At 35.9% G+C, this 23,604-nt stretch overlaps 1 protein-coding gene across 1 annotated transcript; it reads right to left on the bottom strand.

Annotated features, from left to right (window-relative positions):
• Positions 1-19,358: 19,358 nt before the first annotated feature.
• Positions 19,359-22,637, bottom strand: LOC108474411 (dicarboxylate transporter 2.1, chloroplastic). Its single transcript, XM_017776322.2, has 4 exons — positions 21,594-22,637; positions 20,821-21,134; positions 19,802-20,250; positions 19,359-19,673 (listed from the first exon to the last, which is right to left on the bottom strand). The coding sequence occupies exons 1-4, from the start codon at positions 22,401-22,403 to the stop codon at positions 19,558-19,560; spliced, it is 1,689 nt and encodes a 562-aa protein (XP_017631811.1). The 5' UTR covers positions 22,404-22,637; the 3' UTR covers positions 19,359-19,557.
• Positions 22,638-23,604: the final 967 nt, after the last annotated feature.

The raw sequence follows: 23,604 nt of genomic DNA, 5'->3' as shown, positions 1-23,604 counted from the left end.
TCTACCACGGACACAATCTGTTAAAAAAACAAGTAAAAAAAGAGTATAAAACAAGTAAAAAAATAGTATAAAGTTGAAAAAAAAAGCTGAAACACACTGGTGGTGTGCCTGCCACAGGCGGCACCGGTGGTGCCAGTGCCAGTGGCGACACCGCTGGCTGGATGTGACCACTCGATGACGGGGGGTTTGGGGGGTTTTGGCTTGTTCCCCTTTGGGACTATATATTATGGTCCCCTAGCTCATTTGGGGAGAAGAAAGGAGAGAAAAGAAAGAAGAAAAAAAGAGAAGAAAAGAAGAGAAGACGAAGAAGGAGCAACCAAACAGACATGAAGGAAGGGAAGAAAAAAGAAAAAGAAAAAAGAAAAAGAGAAGGAGAAGAAGAGGGAAGGAATGAAAAAGAAGGTTTTAAAGGGTTTTTTTTTAAGCAAGTATTTATTGTTGATTTTAATTTAATTTAATTTAGATTTAATTTTTAATTTTATTTTTTGCAAGGTGTTGTTATTTGATTAAAAAGATATATATTAAGGTATGTTTGTATTTATTTTATATTTTATTCATTCATTTTTAATTTATTTTTAATTTTATTGAAGTCAAAAAACTTATGTATGTTATATGTAAAGATCGTTTTATCATTATTATTTTATGTAACTTATTTGTTAAGTATGTTTTAGATATATTTTTATAAAATTTCTTTGGCATGTTATATTCTGATTTTTATTTTATTTTTATATGATATGGTTTTTATACTATTTTACGAAATAGTATAAAAAGAAAATATGAAAAAATATCTTAATGAAAAATAGAATATGAAAAAATAAAATAAAATACGAAAAATAGTATAAAATAATATAAGAATAAAATATGAAAATAGTATATTTTAAAAATAAAATCCAAAAATTTTAAAAATATAAACAAAGGGACAAAATTAGGGTTATTTAAAAACACTAAAGTAATACATTTATGTACTAAAATACGATAAAAATAAAATACGAAAATAGTATATTTTAAAAATAAAATCTGAATATTTTAGAAATAAAAATAATAAAGGGACAAAATTAGGGTTATATAAAAAACACTAAAGTAATACATTTATGTACTAAAATAAGATAAAAATAAAATACGAAAATAGTATATTTTAAAAATAAAATCTTAATATTTTAGAAATACAAATAATAAAGGGACAAAATTAGGGTTATAAAAAAACACTAAAGTAATACATTTATGTACTAACATAAGATAAAAAATAAAATACGAAAATAGTATATTTTAAAAATAAAATCTGAATATTTTAGAAATACAAATAATAAAGGGACAAAATTAGGGTTATATAAAAACACTAAAGTTATACATTTATGTACTAAAATAAGATAAAAAAATAAAATACGAAAATAGTATATTTTAAAAATAAAATTGAATATTTTAGAAATACAAATAATAAAGGGACAAAATTAGGGTTATATAAAAACACTAAAGTTATACATTTATGTACTAAAATATAAGATAAAAAGTAAAATATGAAAATAGTATATTTTAAAAATAAAATCTGAATATTTTAAAAATACAAATAATAAAAGGACAAAATTAAGGTTATATAAAAAAATACTAAAGTTATACATTTATGTACTAAAATAAGATAAAAATAAAATACGAAAATAGTATATTTTAAAAAATAAAATCCGAATATTTTAGAAATACAAATAATAAAGGGACAAAATTAGGGTTATATAAAAAACACTAAAGTTATACATTTATGTACTAAAATAAGATAAAAAATAAAATACTAAAATAGTATATTTTAAAAATAAAATCATAATATTTTAGAAATACACCTATTCAATTTGGTCCTAATTCATCAATTTTCCTTGGTTTCTAGATCATTCCATCCTTAAAATATTTGCACTATTAGTCCTTCAACTTTTTATATTTACACTTTAATCTCTCAAATTTTGAGTATTTACTCTTGAGGGCTTCTAAATGGCAATTAGACCCTTTTATTGAGGTGGCGGCCAAGGGAGATAAGATTGGTCAAAAGCCATATTTTATGGGATTTAAATACTTATACCTAATAAAACATAATAGTTATTTTTAAATAACATATTGTTTTATTTCTTATTTAATATTTCAATTTAATTTTAATAATGCATACTTTACCCGGGTAAAGTATGTATTAGCAGATTCACTAATATGATTATATATATATATTTACGCATGTTTCACATTACAAAAACAAAAATTTAAATACTTATACCTAATAAAACATGTATGTCATTACAATAATAGTTATTTTCCAAATAACATATTGTTTTATTTCTTATTTAATATTTCAATTTAATTTTAATAATGAACACTTTACCCGGGTAAAGTATGTATTAGCATTCACTAATATGATTATATATATATTTACACATGTTTCACATTACAAAAACAAAAATTTAAATACTTATACCTAATAAAACATGTATGTCATTACAATAATAGTTATTTTCTAAATAGCATATTGTTTTATTTCTTATTTAATATTTCAATTTAATTTATGTACTAATAAATATTTAAAATCCATCAAATATTAAAATTAATAATCGAAATTTATTTTGAAATTGCAGCATCGCAATGGATTCATTGATCAATAAGGATGTTCCTCACATATGTGACATTTATTAATAAGACGGTAAAATATTGTTATTTGTTAATCACAGATTCCATTAAAAAAAGATCTACGTAATTTGAGGAAATAAATTATATTATTATAACTATTTTTTGTAATTTAACACTGTTAGGACTCGTACTGCGTATTAAGGGGCCGGGTGAATGGTTTACGATATCCACCAGATGCACGACTGATGCCGTACTTGGAGCTAGCTGGATTCGGGTCAGCAACATTGACCCGGACGTTTGATTTGCGGTATGATTTAATATCTGCATTGGTCGAGCGTTGGCTACCGGAGACCCACACTATTCATTTGCCGTGTGGGGAGTGCACTGTCACTCTGGAGGATGTTGCATTACACTTTAGGCTCCCAATCGACGGAGATACCGTCACGGGCGTAAATGCGATAGTTGAGCCGGCTGCACTTTGTTATAGCCTACTAGGAGCCTCACCCGGCGATGCTGATTCTACTTTTTTGGAGTTGAAATTTACATAGCTAAAAGCCATTTTTCAGCATGTATCGGTTAATGCCACTGAAGAAGAATTGGTGTGCGCAGCTAGAGCGTACATTATGCATATCATAGGGGGTGTATTGATGCCCAATTCCAACAACAACAAGGTTCGTATCCAGTATTTACCTCTGTTAGCTGATTTGCGTAATGTTCACTCGTATAGTTGGGGTTCCGCAGTTCTCGCTATGTTGTATCGTGAGCTTTTTCGGACGACAAAGTCTGATGCCGTAGACATGGGTGGATGCCTTGTATTGTTGCAATCATGGGCTCTTTATCGGATGCCATTCTTGGCATCGGTTAGTCACCAACCATACGTATTCCCGCTAGTTAACATGTGATAAAATTTAACTTGTTAGCAATTGAAAATTTCTTTATAATGATACTATTCTAACGATGCTATATTTACTTGAAAATTATTTTCGTAGATGGAGTATTTATCCGGGTATCGGGAGGTCGTACACTGTCCCGATATATCGTTTAATGATTGAACAACATGCCGAGGAAGGGGTAAGCTATTCAAATATTCGTGACATGTAATTGCTTTGTATATCTTACTCGAACGGTGTTAAATTTTAACCATGGTATTAATCATGCAGTTTATATGGATACCATATCGTAGACCAGAAATTGCGGCTATTATACCCTCGTCTGCCTACGTTGATTCTCAATTGTGGTGTATTAACGCATCTATTACCAGTTTTAATCTAGTCGAATAGTACCACGGGGATCGAGTACTACGACAGTTTGGTTGCATCCAGAATATCCCGGATCTGCCAATGCAGGTGGGGGAGGTTCACGGCATCAACAAGAGAGGGAAACATGGACAGCATTAGGGGGTTACGCATCGGAGCTTTGTTGCGGTATGGGAGAATCGGATGGCTCGAAGACCTCGGATGGATATTTGTTCCGATTTGCGACCATCGTTAGAGTACATACAATGGTACTTGAGTATGGGGAAGTCATATTTACTTGGTGGGCAGTCGACTATAATCCCCCCGCATGTGCAGCGATTTGGGGCATATGAGCTAGTGGCCGATATAGAGCCCGATCCACAGCCTGATCCACAGCCAGATCCCGAGCTTGACCCAGAGCCAGAGGCCAAATCTGAGCAATCGTATTCACATTCGGCTAATACTTCTTATCATCCAGATTTTCAGAGTAATGACTATTTACCGGGCTCGTCATCGCATTCACATTCGGTCGATACTTCTTATCATTTGGATTTACCGGGCAATGACTATTCCCGGGCTCGTCAGGGGGAGGATACCATTACGGGTTTGATATCTTTGCGTCGTACCCACCGTAGGATAGCACTTCTCCCGGCCCATATCCACCTCATTATAGCACTACCCCTGGCCCCTATCCGCTGCAGTACTACACTCTTATTGGGTTGCATCTACCGTAGTATGGCACTCCTCCCGGCTCAAGTTCATCGATGCCATTTGATCCATATGATTTTTGTTCTATGTATCGGACACCCTCACCTGCGACTGAAGAGGATGTTGGTCGTCGCAATCACCCATGACGTGAATGTCGACCTCATGAAATATACCCCTAGGACCACACCATCAAACCATCAATTTTAGGGGTCTCTTGGGGTTTTGATATTAAAAAGTTTGTATTTTTTGATATATTTAATTAGATTAATTGAAACTTTAAAAAGTGGAACAATATTTGACCATATTGTAAATTAGATTAATTTGGATATTTTTAACATTAAAACACTAAAACTTGCAACAAATCTAGTCTACTAATATAAATTAAATAGCTTACAACATTAATCAAATTGGAACAAACTTTACAATATAATTTTTTTATATAAATTAAATACATTACAACATAAGCTCAATTCCTACCGGATCGTGATTATTGTCCAACATGATAGTTTCATCATGGGCATTTGTTCCGGAATAACCAGCTAACTGCATAATCCACAACGCCATCACGATTTCTCCCTAATGTCCATTTCATTGCGAATTCGGATGATTGCGGACGACCTCTCGGATTCCTGCATAGCCCTCTGTCTGAGACAAGCTCGAAAGTCGTCAGAGGCACCTCCTACGTAGACAGGTTAGTCAAGTGTATACATCATCGATAAATTGTTCAATATTAAGGTTTACTTTAGCACACGCTGCCACGACATGCGCACATGGATAATGAAGTGTTTGGAATCTCCTGCAATCGCACTGTCTGTTCCGGAGATCAACTCTATAGGACCTAGGTAGTATGTTGGGTCGACGACCAATGGTCTCCGTAACACAAAACATTTCAAGGCATCGTGAATATATCTCTACATTCATCGACCTTGCCATCCGACGATATACAACCATTGCATCTCTAACATCTTCGACAAACACGTGCCCTGCCTCCATCTGGTTGACTTGTTGCTGACCCATTCTTGGCATCAAGGTAGCCAACTTGTAGAATGTAGCCGAGAAGACAGATGAAATTGGAAGATGTCGTGTTTTCAATAACACAGCGTTGACCCCCTCCACTAAGTTTGTGGTCATCTGACCATAACAAAAGCCCTAGTCAAAACTTTGAGCCCATTGCCATGGCTCCATAGTACCCAACCACTGTCGGAAAGATGTATTCGTTTGACCCTCCATGTCACTCTCAAGTCGAATCATTCTTTGGCGGAAAATGTGTGGCTCTAGTTCATGGGTTGTATATGTATAAAGAAAAGATAAGTTACAGTATTGCCCTAAAACATTAAAACTTATATTGAAAATACAAGGTAATCATTTACCTATCTTCAAAACTTGTCTCTTCCAGTCTGCATTCTTATAATCTCGATGAAAATTAGCTGCGATATGTCGAATGCAGTAAACGGATCTCCATGGTACACCGGAATGTCTAATGGCAGCAATTAATCATTTCCCTCTATCGGAGATGATACAAATATTATCGTTGCTAATAACATACCTCCGCAGGTTGGTAAGGAAGAATTCCCACGATTCCATGTTCTCCTTAGCTACGATGGCAAATGTTATCGGGAGCACGTTCCTGTTACCGTCTTGAGCAACCGTAAGAAGTAAGATCTGTGTATATTTTCCATATAGCCAGGTCCCATCCACTTGCACAAACGGCTTGCAGTGGGGAAATGCGCGCACACATGGATCAAAAGTCCAGAACATCCGATGAAATTTTTTTCCTGACTGTAATTGGTCATCCGGGCTGTAATAAGGTCGTGTCTGTAACTCAATTACAGTCCCCAGTACGTACTCTCGCATAACGGCTATCCATCCCTGTAGCTCGTTATACGATGCATCGAAATCCCCATACAATTGCTCCATTGCCATCTGTTTAGCTATCCACGCCTTTCGATATGATACTCGATACTGAAATCGTGCCTGTATTTCGGCTATCAGTACTGAAACTTTAATTGTCGGCATGTCCTTCACCATTGGCATGATACACGTACAGATAGTTTTGGAATCAAGTTTTCGATGATCTTCTGACATACGTGTTGATGTGCATGTGTGAGGCCCAATAAATTTGCATATCTCCCACATCTGTGAATTTTGAATAAATGCAGCTCGTACCCGCCAATTGCAACCTTCCGCCGACTTCCAACATTCCCCAATATATAATGTAAGTTTAAACACTGCAACTTTGTAATCCACTGATATATTCATGCTATATCGCTTAATAGCAAAAACACACTCTTCTTTACTTTCGAATCTCTGGCCTACCAACAACTCCTCAGGTTTCAAACTTACGGCCAGCTGGTGAGCAAGAAATATTTCAGGGTACTCCGAGAACTCAGCTGCATGCGCTGCATCGGGGTCTATGAGCGACATGTGTGGCCCAGGATTATTGTGTATCACAATGCGTCGCATCTGGTTCCCGAATGATGACGTGTTAATGTTTCTATCGTCATTCACGTCTTCATCGTCAATATCATCGGGGACATCGTCCACATCGGGATCAGTATCACTATCGACCTCTTGATCACAAGGATTACAACTATCGTATACATCATCACCAACCATATTAATATCGGGTGTAATATTAATATCGATATCGATCCCACGAATAGTCGATTCACTATCAACGTACGATATTGGAGCCACCATGCACGGTTCTTGAGCTCCGTGTTCTTTAACATATGCATTGAGATCATCATTTTACTCCATACCGGCTAACTCAACAAATAAGTGAATCGGTGCATTTTTGTCACTCTCATTCCCACAGTAAAGAGCGATCATCGTCTCCACGTCTTCGTCGTCTACAAGTTTCATTTCGGTGAATTTGATGGGATCTGTCGAAATTGGAAACTTGTAAAAAAGTTTCGAGATCCTTCTCCCACAACGTCTAACAATTTTTGCGTTAATCATTCCCTTCATATCATCCAACAAGACATTTTTATTAAATCTCATTGCTATTTGTTGCCAACATACAAATATGCATCCAACGGTTTTTGTCAAGATAATTCCATCGAAATAAACGCATACGAAAAACTGATTATCCATATTCAATACTAAATCTGTTAAAAAATAAACAAAATTTCTCAAAACAATTTCGACAACAAATAAATTACTTAAATAAAAATTAATTAATCAATATGCAATTTTAAATATATTAAAATAAAACATAACATTCACACAAAACGCATAAGTAATCTAAATACAAAACTTACTAAAAATCACAATAAACAAAATAAAACATAAAAATAACACTAAATAAACTATATTAATACTAACAAAATATTTTTTCTTATTATAATCATTATATTTAAAAATAACAAAAAAATACCTTTAATTTTTTCTTCTCCTTCTTTCTCCCTCACTTCTCTTCTGTAATCTTTTTTTACTGAAATTTTTTCCTTCTTTCTTTTTTTCAGAAAATCTGTTATATTTAAAAATAACAAAAAAATACCTTTAATTTCTTCTTCTCCTTCTTTCTCCCTCTCTTCTCTTCTGTAATCTTTTTTTACTGAATTTTTTTCTTCTGTTCCTCCCTCTCTTCTTCTGGAAGTTTTTCTTTTTCACTGCTGTGTGTTTCGTTTTAACACTGAGGGGTTTAAATAGGGGATTGGGGAGTGGGTGCCACCTCTGCCACGTCATCAACTGGTGCCGCCTCTGACAGAGGCAAGACTAGTGATAATACTCTAAAATGACGTGTTTTTATATATTAATCATGTGTTTATTTTGAGCTTGAGCCTACTAATTTGAGCTATTTATGTCTTTTTATCTTTTAGGGACTAAATTAGAGGCGAAAAGTAAATTCAAGGGAAAAAGCGTCAATTTGGAGATTAAATGGGCCAATATGCAACGTGGGGCAAGTGCCAAAAGTGCGAACATGGAAGGCATAAGGACTTAAAAGCAAATAGAATAGATTTTATTTTGGAAGACTCTATTTTATTTTATTCTATTAGGATAATTAATATTAAAATAATTATTAGGATTATTCAAATTTAGGATTTTATTTTAATTATCTTTGTTTATCTTTAATTAAATGTATTTATCTTTTTAGAATTTAAGTTCAATTAGACTATCTCCCTAGCATTATAAATAGGGGGTGAAGTGACTCTATTTGGGGGCATCTTTTTCTGTAAACACTCTCCCCCAAAAGTCTTTTGTTATTTCATATTTCTTTTCAATAAAATTTCTTTTTCCATATTTTTATTTATTTGCTTTCCCTCCATTATCATGAGCCACTAAAAAACCCTTCTAGCCAAAAGTTGTCAATATTTCCCCAAAAAGGGTTCTTGAGGCCTAGAATCCGTACTTAGCCTTCTCGCCAAGTATTCATCGTTTCTCCGCACTACGGGCTGACGCTCATCCATGGCCCTTAAGTAAGCTTTTCAAAGATATGCAAAGGCGGCCGCTTTGTATGTTTTGGAAGGACTGTATAGTCGGTTCGTTAACTTATTGCGTCAGAGGTTGGCGAGCCAAAGAGACAAAATAGCGTGGGATTCACCATTGAGAAACGTTGATCTAGCATAGATTACTAGCTAGAGTCAGGTTCCCTAAAAATCGTAAATCTAATCTTTGGAGCTGGTGGTCGTAGGCGTCCTCTTCCACTATAACTGGCTTACTTGAGTCGAGAAGGATCATCCAAAAGCCAAGGATTGAGCCTAAGGCGGAATGAGACAACCGGAGGCTAGAACTTTCCCATAAGAATTTCTTTTCTCTTAAAACTCTCTTTATTATTTTTATTATTTTCGTAATCATAATTTCAGTAAACTTTAAATTCTGTTTTTATTTTATTTTCGCTTCCAAAATCAATTCTTAAATTCTGTTTTTTATTTTTTTTCCAGGAACGCAGGTTTTTTTAGGTACGATTCCGCCCAAGATTTCGAGAGACAAGCATTCATATAATCCTGTCCCTGAGGATTCGACCCTACTTCCCCTTTACTATTTCTTTTTCATTATTTTACAGGGAATAGAATATTTTTGGTGCTCTCAACGACCGCATCAAATTTTGGTGCCGTTGCCGGGGATCGACAACATACTAATCTTGTTTTTCTTTGTCTTCTATGACCAGATTTGCTCCAAGTACTCTTGCGTTCGACTCAGAAATCAAAAAGACTGCGAAAGCTAATTGAAAGGAAACAAAACTAAGGAAAAAATAGTCAGTGGTGGTTGGAACTCAAAACAATCCACCGCTAGAAATTAGAATCGACGACGAAGTAGAGTCTTGGGTTAACGAAAACCCTACTTAAATGTTAGAAAGCAAAGAAGAAGAAGTCGATTCCCCTGAAGAAGTGATGAAACTAGGGCTGACAAAAACCCTAATTTAACACCTCAACTTATGGCTCAGACAATTCGGCAACTGGCCGAAGCGCCGACAGAACAACCGCCACTATGCATCGCGTATCCTACTATGGATACTGATTTTGAATTAAAGTCAGGCTTGATTCAGCTATTGCCAACTTTCCGTGGGTTATAAAATGAAAACCCCCACAAGCATTTAAAAGAATTCCATATTGTTTGTTTGAGTATGAACCCTCAGGGGGTAACTGAGGATCAAATTAAATTGCGCGCTTTCCCTTTTTCCCTAGCAGATTCAGCCAATGAATGGTTATTTTATTTACCTCCTGGATCCATGACAACTTGGGCTGATCTTTCTCGTTTATTCCTTAACAGGTTTTTCCCTGCATCACGAGCGGCTGAGTTAAGAAGAGAAATCGTGGGCATAAGGCAAAAAGACGCAGAGACTCTATACGACTATTAGAAGCGATTTAAGAAGTTGTGTGCAAGTTGCCCACAACACGGTATAACGGAACAGTCTTTGCTCCAGTACTTTTATGAAGGCTTGAAACCCATGGAGATGAATATGGTAGATGTCGCGAGTGGAGAAGCGTTAGTCAACATGACTCCACAACAAGCAAGAGACTTAATCTCCACAATGGCTGCGAATTCCCAGCAATTTCAAGCCAATCCTGAACCCCCTAAAAGGGTTCACCAGCTAAGTAATTCTACCATTGAAGATAGACTTGATAGACTTACTAATATTGTGAATTCCCTTGTTACAGAAAAATCGAAACCAGCCCGAGTATGTGGAATATGTGCTACACCTGAACATACGACTAATGCGTGCCCTAGTCTGTGTGACGATTCTATGGCCCATTTAGATGCTGTGGGAAATTTTTCTAGGCCACCACAAAGACGATACGACCCTTACGCCAATACCTACAACCCAGGATGGAGGGACCACCCTAATTTTAGTTATGGGACTAATCTACGATATAACCAGCCATACTAAAATCGAGCCCCACAACAGTTGCAAGATTCAGGTAATTCTTTAGAAACTTTGGTCAATAAATTAGCAACTAATGTCCTTGATTTTCAACAAAGAAACTCTCAATTTCCAAAGAGAAATGAAGGGTTTTCAGAGAAAACCGAAGCATCCATAAGGGAGTTGACCACATCAATTGAGAAATTAAACTCTCAAGGGAAACTGCCATCACAAACAGAACCAAACCCGAGGCAGAATGCGAATGCAGTAACGTTACAAAGCGGAAAGATCCTGGAACCAGTTCCTGGCAAGAATCTTGGTCAAGAAATCGCCCAGGAAACTCCAGGAAACGATGAATAGATCCGAGCGAAACCCCCACTGCCGAAAATCCAACCTCCATTCCCAAGACGATTAAATCAGTGTCGAAAAAGTAAGGAAGACAAGGAGATCCTCAAAACATTCAGGAATGTTGAGATCAACTTACCACTGTTAGATGCCATTAGATAGATTCCGCGATATGCCAAGTTCCTCAAAGAACTTTGCACCAACAAACGAAAACTAACAGGTAATGAAAAGGTAAGTGTTGGTAAGAATGTTTCCGTAGTTCTACAGCGAAAAATGCCGGTTAAATGAAAAGATAGGGGTATATTCGCTATTCCATACAAAATTGGTCATTTGGGAATTAAGAAGGCTATGTGTGATCTAGGGGCCTCAATAAATGTAATGCCTTATTCTATTTATGAATCACTTAACGCGGGTTTTTTGATAAAGACAGGTGTTATTATTCAATTGGCAGACAGGTCTATTGTGCATCCCGAAGGAGTCCTTGAGGACGTCTTGGTAAAAGTTAATGAACTTATTTTCCCTCCAGATTTCTACGTAATTAATATGGAGGAGGACAACACTGCTGGATCTTCAGACCTTCTGTTGGGCCGACCCTTCCTTAGTACTGCTAGCTCCAAGATCGATGTCCGAAGCGGCACTCTTACAATGGAATTTGATGGGGAGATCGTGAAATTCAATGTTTACGATGCCATTAGCCATCCAAGCGAAATCTTGAGCGTAAACCGCGTCGACCTGATTGACTCATTAGTGGACGAGACTTTTGAGTCAACTTATGAAGACGAATTTGAATATAGATATGATGATTATGAATTTGTTAAGACATTATTATCACCATCAGAAACTAAACTTTTACCTTCTGTTGTGCAGGCTCCAGATTTGGAATTGAAACCACTTCCTGCACATCTCAAGTATGCATTTTTAGGAAAAGGTAATACCTTACCCATTATAATTTCAAATAAACTCTCTAAACCCGAGGAAGAAAGTTTGATCCAGGTACTAAAGAGTCATAAGGAGGCGATTGGCTGGACCATTGCTGACTTGAAGGGGATAAACCCCTTGACATGCACCCACAAGATTTACTTGGAGGAGAACACGAAACCAAGGAGAGAGGCACAAAGACGCTTAAACCCAAATATGATGGAGGTGGTGAAAAAAGAAATAATTAAGCTGCTGGATGCTGACATCATTTTCCCCATTTCTAACAGCAGATGGGTAAGTCCCAGACAAGTCGTGCCCAAAAAACGGGCGTGATAAAAAAAAAATGCTTGAGGCGACTTAGTACCGGTCGAGTCTGAAAGGCGTAATGGCGTGTCTGCATCGATTCATGAGAAGTTGAACGCTTATACTAGAAAAGATCATTTCCTCTTCCTTTTATAGATCAAATGCTTGAACGTTTAGTGGTAAAACTCACTTTTGTTGTCTTGATGGATATTCGGGTTTCTCCTGGATCCTGTTGCACCGTAGACCGTGAAAAGACCACTTTTACATGCCCGTTCGCACGCTTGCATCTGAGGAGGATGCCATTTGGACTTTGCAACGCACTTACTAACTTCCGAGATGCATGATGAGTATATTTTCCGAATATGTAGAAAAAATTATTGAAGTTTTTATGGATGATTTTACCGTGTATGAAAACTATTTTACTGAATGCCTTGAAAACCTTACGATAATTTTGAACAGGTGCATAGAATTTAATCTTGTCTTGAACTATGAAAAGTGTCATTTTATGGTAGACAAAGGTTTGATTCTAGGTCATATAGTCTCATATAAGGGAATTGAGGTTGATAAGGCCAAAATTGACATTATAAATTCTTTGCCATATCCCTCTACTGTTAGAGAGATACGTTCTTTCCTTGGCCATACAGGATTTTACAGGCGTTTTATAAAAAACTTCTCAAAAATAGCTGAACCATTGTGCGAGCTATTGCAGAAAGACAAAAAATTTGAGTTTGACTCAAAATGCAAGGAGGCTTTTGATACACTTAAGCAAAAGTTGGTAACCGCCCCTATAATACAAGCACCAGACTGGAACTATCCCTTTGAAATTATGTGCGATACAAGCGAACGTAGCGTGGGAGCCGTATTGGGACAAAAGATAGCGAAAGAGCCTCATGTCATCTGTTACGCCTCAAAGACCCTAGATGCTGTACAAAACAACTACACAACCACAGAAAAAGAACTTTTAGCTATTATGTTTGCTTTAGATAAATTTCGATCATATTTACTAGGATCTAAGGTGATTATTTTTTTTGACCATGCAGTTCTTAGGTACTTAATCGCAAAGAAGGAAGTAAAGCCAAGGCTCATTAGGTGGATTTTACTACTCCAAGAATTTGACATCGAGATTCGTGACAAAAAGGGGTGTGAAAACCTGGTGACCGACCACTTGAGTAGGATAAAAACTCCATTTGATGATGATCCCATAAAGGATGAGTTCCCCGACAAAAGCTTATTCTCAACCGAGGGTTACTATCCGTGGTATGCAGACATAGTTAATCTCTTAATCATGGGATCGCTGCCTACTGAGTTAGCTCAATCCGTAAAAAACAAGCTTAGACGCGAAGCTCGGAATTACATATGGGACAATCCATACTTGTGGAAACATTGCTCGAGATCGATAATACGACGATGTGTTCCGAAACCGAGGTAACCTCTATCCTTACTTTTGTCACACGAAGCTTGTGGAGGTCACTTTGGCCTAAGCGGACAAATTTCACAAGGTATTGGAGTGTGGGCTATATTGGCCTACAATCTTTCGCGACGAGTTTAACTTCTGTAAGTCTTGCGATAAATGTTAGCATACAGGTAATATCACTAGACGAAATCAAATGCCCCTATCCCCGATTCATGTATGTGAGATTTTTGATGCATGGGGCATTGATTTCATGGGCCCATTTATTTCTTCGTTTGGAAACGTATATATACTTCTTGCAGTAGACTATGTTTCTAAGTGGATAGAAGCAAAGCCTACTCGCAATGATAATGCTAATACTGTTGTGGAGTTTCTAAAATGAACTATTTTTCTAGGTTTGGAACACCTCGAGCTTTGATCAGTGATCGTGGTACCAACTTTTGCAACAAGGTCATGGAGGCACTATTATCAAAATATGGGGTTCATCATCGTATAGCAACAGCCTACCATCCCCAAACGAACGGCCTAGCAGAGGTTTCAAATAGGGAGATCAAGTCAATTTTGGAAAAAACTTTTCTACCCAACCGTAAGGATTGGAGTCTTCGGCTCAATGACAAGCTTTGGGCCTATCGGACGGCGTATAAAGGACCAATTGGCATGACCCCGTATCGACTTGTTTTTGGCAAAGCATGTCATCTACCAGTAGAGTTGGAGCATAAAGCTTATTGGGCTATTCGACAATGTAACATGGAGTTAGAGCCCGCGGGGAAGGCAAGGAAATTGGACATTCAAAAATTGGAGGAAATTCGCAATGATGCCTACAAGAATGCTCGAATTTATAAGGACAAAACAAAGATGTTTCATGACAAAATATAGTTCGAAGCATTTCTCAAGAGGACAAAGAGTTTTGCTTTATAACTCAGATTAAAGCTATTCCTGTAAGCTTCGATCTTGGTGGCAAGGACCTTTTATTATGACTGAAGTATTTACAAATGGCGCAGTTGAAATAGAGTGTGAAGAATCAGGAAAGCGGTTCACAGTCAATGGTCAACGGCTGAAGCCATTTTACGAGAATTTCCAAGCCCACACGGTCGAGAAAATTTAATTAGAACCACCATAAAACCGTTCAAGGCGTTGAGCTAACGACATTAAACAAGCGCTTGTTGGGAGGCAACCCAATCTTTCTTTTTATTTTTATTTTTATTTTTATTTTTATTTTTTTTCTTTTATTATTTATTATTTATTATTTTATTTTTATTTTATTTTAGTTAAATATTAATAAATTTCTCTTCTTCTATCTAGGTGAAATGAAGCGAAAATACGAAGAAAAAAAAAAGACAGAAAGTGTGCACCAAAACAACCCTATCCATGCTGCCAAACAGTTCTATTCCAGCCCAGAATGCCATATTTCTGCAGCCAAACAGTCCTATTCCAGCATTAGAATCCCCAAAACCTGCAGCCAAATACCCCTTTTTAGCAAATAAAACCCCCAAACCTTACATTTTTTCCTCCAAATTTTTCCATAACTGCCGACTCCTTTCTCCTCCACCACTCACTGCCGATTTCTTAGCCACCATGGTGAGAACCCGAAGCCGAACCAACATTGCACACGTCACCCACCCCGTCTCCACCTCTTGCCGCTTTGCCATCTTCTTCTCCACCATGTGCGCCAACCGACAGTAACTACATGAGGAGTTTTTCTAAACTTTTTTTTTCTCCACCTATTTGTTTTCCTTTTACTTTCACATCGAGGACTATGTGTTTTAAGTGGGGGGGAGGCATTCTTCGTTGTTACTGTTATTATCTGCTATTTTTGCTGTCATATTGTTGTTGCTGTTGTTTTGTGCTCGTTTCTGCCTATTTATTTTAAGAATATCCTGCTACTTTTCGTGCCCAAGATTTTACCAGGAATTGTCTACTGTTTGACTTTCATGCATGATTCTTACCTTCTAAGGAAGTTATGATTTTTCCCATAATTGATTCTATCTCCACTATTTTATTTTTCTTAGGCTAAAAATAATTGTGATTAATAGGGTTAATTCTATCTTGCTTTTCGTAAAATTGATCAAGTTTAATATAAAGTGAACACTTAAAATGATTGCATGCTTAATTAATGTTCATGGCTATTAGGTGATTATTGAAACTTATTTTTGACACTTAAATTTTTTTCTTTCCCGAGTTCTCAAGAATTTTAAATATCGCTTTAATTTTTAATAAATGTTTTCCATGGTTATGAGTACTGACTTAGATCGTGGATCGATCGAGTAACCGAGGTAGGTTGCTTGGGTTGTCATTCTACTTGGCGTCAAAAGGTTGTGTGACGTGTTGGGTAAAACTCCGCTAACCGGAAATAAATAATTTTAGGAGTATGTTAATGAGTAACCGGTGGGGTGCTTGGGTTGTCATCTTTCTTCACGTCAAAAGGTTTAATATATTCCTAAGTAAATAAATAATAATAAAATTTAAAAAATAAAAAAGGAAAAAGGAAAAAAAAGAGAAGAAAAAATAAGTACTAATAAAGTTGCACTTGGGGACTAAAGGAGGAAATAATTAAGGTGTCTTAGTAGGTTTGGTAATTTATCTAAATGGCATAACTCAAGTCGATCTTAATTTTGTGTGAAATAATTGAATACTTTTTCTGCTTTTACTTAAAACAAGCTTAGAGGTCTCTTTATTTTTCATATGCGTTTTTAACTAATTTTTATGAAACTTTGGAGTGGTATTTCTTTTATGGCAGACTCTAGCTTTCACAGTCGATAGGAACCATACTTGAGGGCAAGCATGGGCTAAGTAGGGGGGAATTTGATAATACTCTAAAATGACGTGTTTTTATATATTAATCATGTGTTTATTTTGAGCTTGAGCCTACTAATTTGAGCTATTTATGTCTTTTTATCTTTTAGGAACTAAATTGGAGGCGAAAAGTAAATTCAAGGGAAAAAGCGTCAATTTGGAGATTAAATGGGCCAATATGCAACGTGGGGCAAATATGGTGCCAAAAGTGCGAACAGGAAGGTATAAGGACTTAAAAGCAAATAGAAGAGATTTTATTTTGGAAGACTCTATTTTATTTTATTCTATTAGGATAATTAATATTAAGATAATTATTAGGATTATTCAAATTTAGGATTTTATTTAAATTATCATTGTTTATCTTTAATTAAATGTATTTATCTTTTTAGAATTTAAGTTCAATTAGACTATCTCCCTAGCACTATAAATAGGGGGTGAAGTGACTCTATTTGGGGGCATCTTTTTCTGTAAACACTCTCCTCCAAAAGTCTTTTATTCTTTCATATTTCTTTTCAATAAAATTTCTTTTTCCATATTTTTATTTATTTGCTTTCCCTCCATTATCATAAGCCACTAAAAAACCTTTCTAGCCAAAAGTTGTCAATATTTCCCCAAAAAGGGTTCTTGAGGCCTAGAATCCGTACTTAGCCTTCTCGCCAAGTATTCATCGTTTCTCCGCACTACGGGCTGACACTTCAATCCATGGCCTTTAAGAAGTAAGCTTTTCAGCATATGCAAAGGCGGCTTTTTGTATGTTTTGGAAGGACTGCATAGTCGGTTCGTTAACTTATCACGTCGAGGTTGGCGAGCCAAAGAGATAAAATGGCGTGAGATTCGCCATTGAGAAACGTTGATCTAGCATAGATTATCGGCTAGAGTCGTTCCCTAAAATCGTAAATCTAATCTTTGGAGCCGGTGGTCGAGGCGTCCTCTTCCACTATAATCGGCTTACTTTAGTCGAGAAGGATCATCCAAAAGCCAAGGATTGAGCCCAAGGCGGAATGAGACAACCGGAGGTCGGAACTTTCCCATAAGAATTTCTTTTCTCTTAAAATTCTCTTTATTATTTTTATTATTTTCGTAATCATAATTTCAAGAAACTTTAAATTCTGCTTTTATTTTATTTTCGCCCAAAATCAATTCTTAAATTCGCTTTTTATTTTTTTCCAGAACGCAGGTTTTCTTGGGCACGATTCGCCTGATTTCGAGAGACAAGCATTCGTATAATCCGGTCCCGAGGATTCAACCCTACTTCCCCTTTACTATTTCTTTTTCATTATTTTACAGGGAATAGGATATTTTTGGTGCTCTCAACAACCGCATCAACCAGTGTCGCCTCTGATAAAGGCAAGACCGATATTTTTTTTTTCAGATTCATTTTTTTTAACATTTTTTTTAGATTCAATTTTTTTTAACAGATTGTGTCAGTGGCAGGGTGGTCTTGCCTCTGCCATAGGCGGCACCACCCTGCCTATACCATTCTCGTATATAATTTTAATGTTGTATTATTTTAGTTTTTTTTTTAATACTATGTAGGTAAAAAACCCTTTGGGTTCATTTCTTCATAAATTATAAGTTTGGATACTTTAGTTGATTAATTTTTAATCTATGCTCATTGTGATGTGTAATATAACTTATACTATTTCTACCACTTCACCGACCATTGACAAAAGGTAGATGTGATGATTAGGGCTAACCAAAACTTGATTCGGTTTAGAAAAAATTTCGAGTTAATCGAATTGAGTTATTTAATTTTTTCTAGTCAACTTGAATATTTACAATTAAAATAACTCAAATAATGATTGGTATAAATATATTTTTGGTCCCCGTCAATTTTGAAAATGAGCTAATTGGTTTCTCTCAACAATTTTTTTAAAATTCAGTATATTTTTAAAATTCAAAACATTTAGAAACAATCCAAATTTTTATTTTTTTAAAAATAAAAAAATTTAAAAAATTAAAGAATATATAAATAAAGTTAAAATTTTAAAAATATTGTGAAATAATAATTTTGAGACCTATAAAATGGTTCAAGTTTATGATACTAAGTATTTTTTTCTTATTTTGCTCTGAAAAATTTTTAAATAATGGTTTCAAATTTAAGTGCCTAACATGAAATTAATTATATTGTAAACAAGATTTTAATTTGACTCAAATAACTTCACTCAATTCATCTCGACTCAAATTTCATTTCACTCTACTCAATCTGAAAAAATTTCAAATTAAATTAAAATGATAAAATAAAACTTGTTAACTTGATTAACTCGAACTTTTTTTCACTTGATTCGATCAAATGCTCACCCTAATGGAGATCGACAGTGTTGGTTGTCTCTAATTGGTCACAATAAAAAAACAAAATAGAATTATAATAGGTCATCTTCTGAAAATTTGAAGAAATGGTTTTGTTCCTTACAAAACATAATGAAAACACTAATATTTCTGTTAAAAATTATTTTGAAGTGAAATCTCAAATTTTCAGTCTTCCAATTCAACTGAAAACAAGTCCGGCTCAAATAGCAATTACTCGAAGCAGTTCTTTTATCTTTTTACACTATTTCGGAAACCCAAGGAGTTGGTCTCACGGATCCCAAAAAAGGGAAAACTTCATAGTCATGTGAACAGTCCTTTCCTTTTATTACATATGGATTGGGGGCTAATGCTACAAGGCCACTAAAATATCATGAGAGAACAGGTCTCAATCTCCAGTAAAAACATAAACACACAAGATATGGGAGGACAACAGTTATGGACTGAATTGAATAAGCAATATAAACCTGCTGAAATGTTAACAAACAGTTGAAAATAGAGCAGTCAAAAAATTAGGCAAAGTTGTAACTATGAAAATTTTCTATGGAAGTAAATTCAATTTGAGCTCAATTGTGTTCCCAAAAAATATTACTTCTTACGACAGTGAAGAATGACATTGAAGGAGTAAGTTTCAATCAGTAGAGGCCCAAAAATTTCCACCAGAATTTTCCAACAACACCCCAGATGATGGCATTAATGGAAGCCATTATAAATCCCATTTTGAATACCTCGGGAAGGTCTACGTATCCGGCTGTCAACAAAAACAAATGAATTCATCAGTTGCCGGTGCAAAATCCGAGTGGACAAAAGTAGGCCTTGTTTGGGCAAAGGCACGGTACTCATATGCATGTGTAAAAAGAGAGGAAAAAAGAGACACACCTCCATAGTAGACAGCTGCCTGACCACTGCTATAATGTGTTAGGGCACCAAAAAGATTGGTGTTGTAAGCAAGAGCCAGTGCTGCTAATATGCCAGGTACTCCAGCGGCCAAATGCATGGCAAGAAAAGCGGAGTATAATGCACCTACATGACCCGTTTGACTTGCAAATAGGTAGTGGATGAAAAAGTATGATGCCTGAAGAACACCCAATGCAGCTGGCCAGCTCAATGAGAGAGATTGAAGGACCTTAGCTACACAACCAGACATCCAGCTCACTATCCCAAGGTTTGTCAATTGGCCAGCCATGCCTACCAAAACAGCAAACCAAGCCAATGTATCCCATGCTGATTTTTCGCTTAAGCAATCATTCCAGTCGAGCACACCTAACAAAAGGAGTATTGACAAACCGATCATTGCAGCCACAGCACTTGGTATACCAAGACTCTCACTGCACATGGTTCAGGAAATATCGACAAATCAGGAAATTGTAAATTACATGTTCTGAAACAAACATCAAACCACAAAATTCATAGCTACAAATTCGCTGCCTATGAGCATGCATGGACATTGACCATAAATGATAAGAAAAATAGTTAGTGCACACGTGCATGCAAGTTACTACTAAGAAACATTTTTATTGCCTTGAACTATAGGAGGGCAATTATGCTTCAATATTTCAAACTCATTTCTAGAAATAAATCATTTCCTCAACATTGGAGTACACAACTGATTGGAGTTTAATTTCATAGATGCATCTACAACTTCCTCTATAATCATATTCTTTTTTTTAAAATACGCATCGTAAGTAATAGTAGATGGTATCCTCGCTGAGCACAGCTTAACAGGAAAGCAAACAAGGTAGTTAATCAAGATGTACTTATTCCATTTTTATACAAACATATATTTCATGTAACATATATTTCATGTACACACAAACATAGGACGCAAAGTCATTAAATTCTCAGCTCAAATGGAAAGAAAGGTGAATTGGTATGATGAACTGCCACATATGACTTACCCACAGACCCATAGAGCAACTGCAAGAAGCATTGTTCCAACCATGATCCATTCATTTCTAGTGACAGGACCCATGTTCTCTAGTTTCTTTGCTGCCATTGCAGGGGCATCCGGTGTGTCTTTGGTTTCGGGAGGATAAAGCTTGTATAAAATCAATGGAGTAAGCAGTAGAGAAACAAGTGCTGGTAAACTAGCTGCCTTGAACCACGAAACCCAAGGACTTGAAATGACAATCCCAAGCTCCTCTGCTAATTTGAGGCATAGCAAATTCTGAGCTGCAGCAGTCAAGAAAAGAGCACTGGAGTTGCCAGCAGACTGTCATAGACAACCACGAGTAATGCATAAGTCAAAGACCCAAAACTACTAATGCAACTAGGAACAAAGATAATCACAAGTTCAAATGAGACATACAAATCAAATAGCCTAACCATATGAAAACCCAGAATCCAGATTACTCTAATAGAGTAACAAAAGCCTATTTCCAGGACCTAACAGTATAAAATTAATTATTCCCAGTTTCCCACCCATGAATCTAAGCTAACAATATAAACAAAATAAACCAAGGGCATTCTCTAGTTCAAATGGGACAGAGGAATGCAAGAGTCTAGCTATATTAAAACCCAGAATCCAGATTAATCTAACAGAGTAAACTAAGTCTAATTCCATAATCTAACAGTATACAAATTAAATAGTAATTATTCCCACCCATAAATTCAAACTAATATTATAAGAAATTAGATGATCATCAGTAATAAACTAGAAATTAAGGCAAACCTGAAACTGCGATTGAATTAGATAACTCCCAAGCTTCTTAGATGACGAATCTCCAGGCCGACTTCCAGCAGACAAAGACAAGGACTTAATAATGGGCAAGAAAACCCCACCAGCTCTAGCAGTAGTACTAGGCATCGCCGGCGCAATCAAGGCCTCACTCAAAGTCAGTCCATAAGACAACCCCAACGTGCTTTTGCCCAACCATTTGACGAAATAAGTAGCGATTCTGTCCCCGAGCCCCGTTTTCACGAATCCACGAGCGAAAAAGAAGGAAATGACAATCAACCAAATGACTTCATTGGTGAAAGCACTGAAGGCGGACGCAAACGGCAGCGTTTTGGTGACGATGGAAGTTGTGAGACCTATAAAAGCCCATGCCCCAACGGGTAAAGGGCTTAAGACTAGACCGGCGATTGTGGATAAAAAGATGGCCAAAAGTTGCCAGGCTTGTGGGGTTACTTCGACCGGTTTGGGAACGAGAAAACGAACAATTAGACCAATGGAAACTGAGAGAAACAAAGGGAAGAGTTTGGCTCCTTGAGGAGGAGGAGAGGTGGTCGTTTCAGTAGGTGGGGTGCTGTCGTTTCGAGAAACGGCCCGGATAGGCGAAATGAAGGGCTTGGGTCGTTCGGGAAGTAATAAGAGAGGCTTGAGCGGTGATCGAAGGGTGGGGATTGAAGATGAAGGGAAAATGGATGGCTGGGAAATTTTCGTAATGGGTCTAGACCGGAGGTGAAGCGAAGACCGGGAGGAAAGCGAGAAGGGAGTGGTGGTAACAGTGGAGAAAGCTTGAAGGGCTAAGCTCTCCATTGTTTGGATTGAGAAAAAATGGAAGGAAAAAAGCTGAAAATCAAGTAAAGGAAAAGACGATGGCTGATTCTGAGTAAGAGTGACTTTTGATTGAAATGAAAAGGGAACGGAAATCCCGAAGTGAGTGGTGAATCTGAAACTGGTGATTGGTGGTGAATTGGGTCGGGTTTGTCTAGTTTCCTACGGAAGGAAGTTTTTTTACATTTTTTCTTTTTCGCTTTTATATTTTTGAGGTTTTTATTTGAGGCTCTGTTTGCTTAGACAAAAATTTTCATAAAAATTCGGATAAATTACATCTAACCTCACTAAATTATTAATATATTTATATTTTACTCATTTATTTTAAAATTTTGTATTTAAGTTATCGGCTATTAAGTTTTTTTTTAAGTCTAGCTAGCAAGCTTCAAGTGACAATTCGACGATCAGTACGGTGGGTTAGTACAATTGACAAGTAAAAAAACATGCTTAAGATTCAAGTCAATCTAACGAATAATGTTGGAGACCAGAGAAGAAAATTGTTTAAATTTTGGTTTGTTTTAGGGAAAAAAACTAAATTGTAGAAGAGAAGTGAAATGAGAGCTTTCAATTAATGCAGACAAAAAATGCCTTACAACAATTATTTTAATAATCTAATGACTCAAATGAAAACATTTCAAATAGTTCGATGGTTATTTTGTAATTTTTTAAAGTTGGGTGATCAAAATGTAAGCTTACTAATAATTTAATGATCTTGGTGTAATTTATCCTAAATATTTTGAGGGCAAATGTGTTTTGTTTTTTCTTGGCTTTTTTTTTTATGGATAAAAGAACATTTTATCTTTTTTATCTTCCAATTTTTGTAGCCATTACATTAGGCAAAGAAACAATTATTGCGTGGAAAATAGTCACGTTAGAAGGGGATTTTTTTTATCCCAGTAATAAAAATTTTAAATTAGTAATATTACTAAATTAATACAATTTTTTAATTATTTGCCAAACCGATACACATTTTCTCATAAAGAGAAATCAATTTACTAAAAAACTAATTTTGACTCTTTTTTTTCATTTTTAATTCAATAAAAAGGAGGAGTGATGGATGAGTATGGTATGATGTAAGATTGTCAGGTAATGTGAATCGTGACCACAGAAAATTAATTTTAAGCAAATCGATTTCGTTTTTTTTTTTAAATTTTTTTAATTCAATAAAAAAAAGGACTATTTG

The sequence above is a fragment of the Gossypium arboreum genome, chromosome 3 (assembly GCF_025698485.1).
Source record: "Gossypium arboreum isolate Shixiya-1 chromosome 3, ASM2569848v2, whole genome shotgun sequence".
In the NCBI taxonomy this organism is placed as follows: Eukaryota; Viridiplantae; Streptophyta; class Magnoliopsida; order Malvales; family Malvaceae; genus Gossypium; species Gossypium arboreum.
The sequence above is the reverse complement of the archived record's forward strand: the minus strand, read 5'-3'. Positions and strand labels throughout refer to the sequence as shown.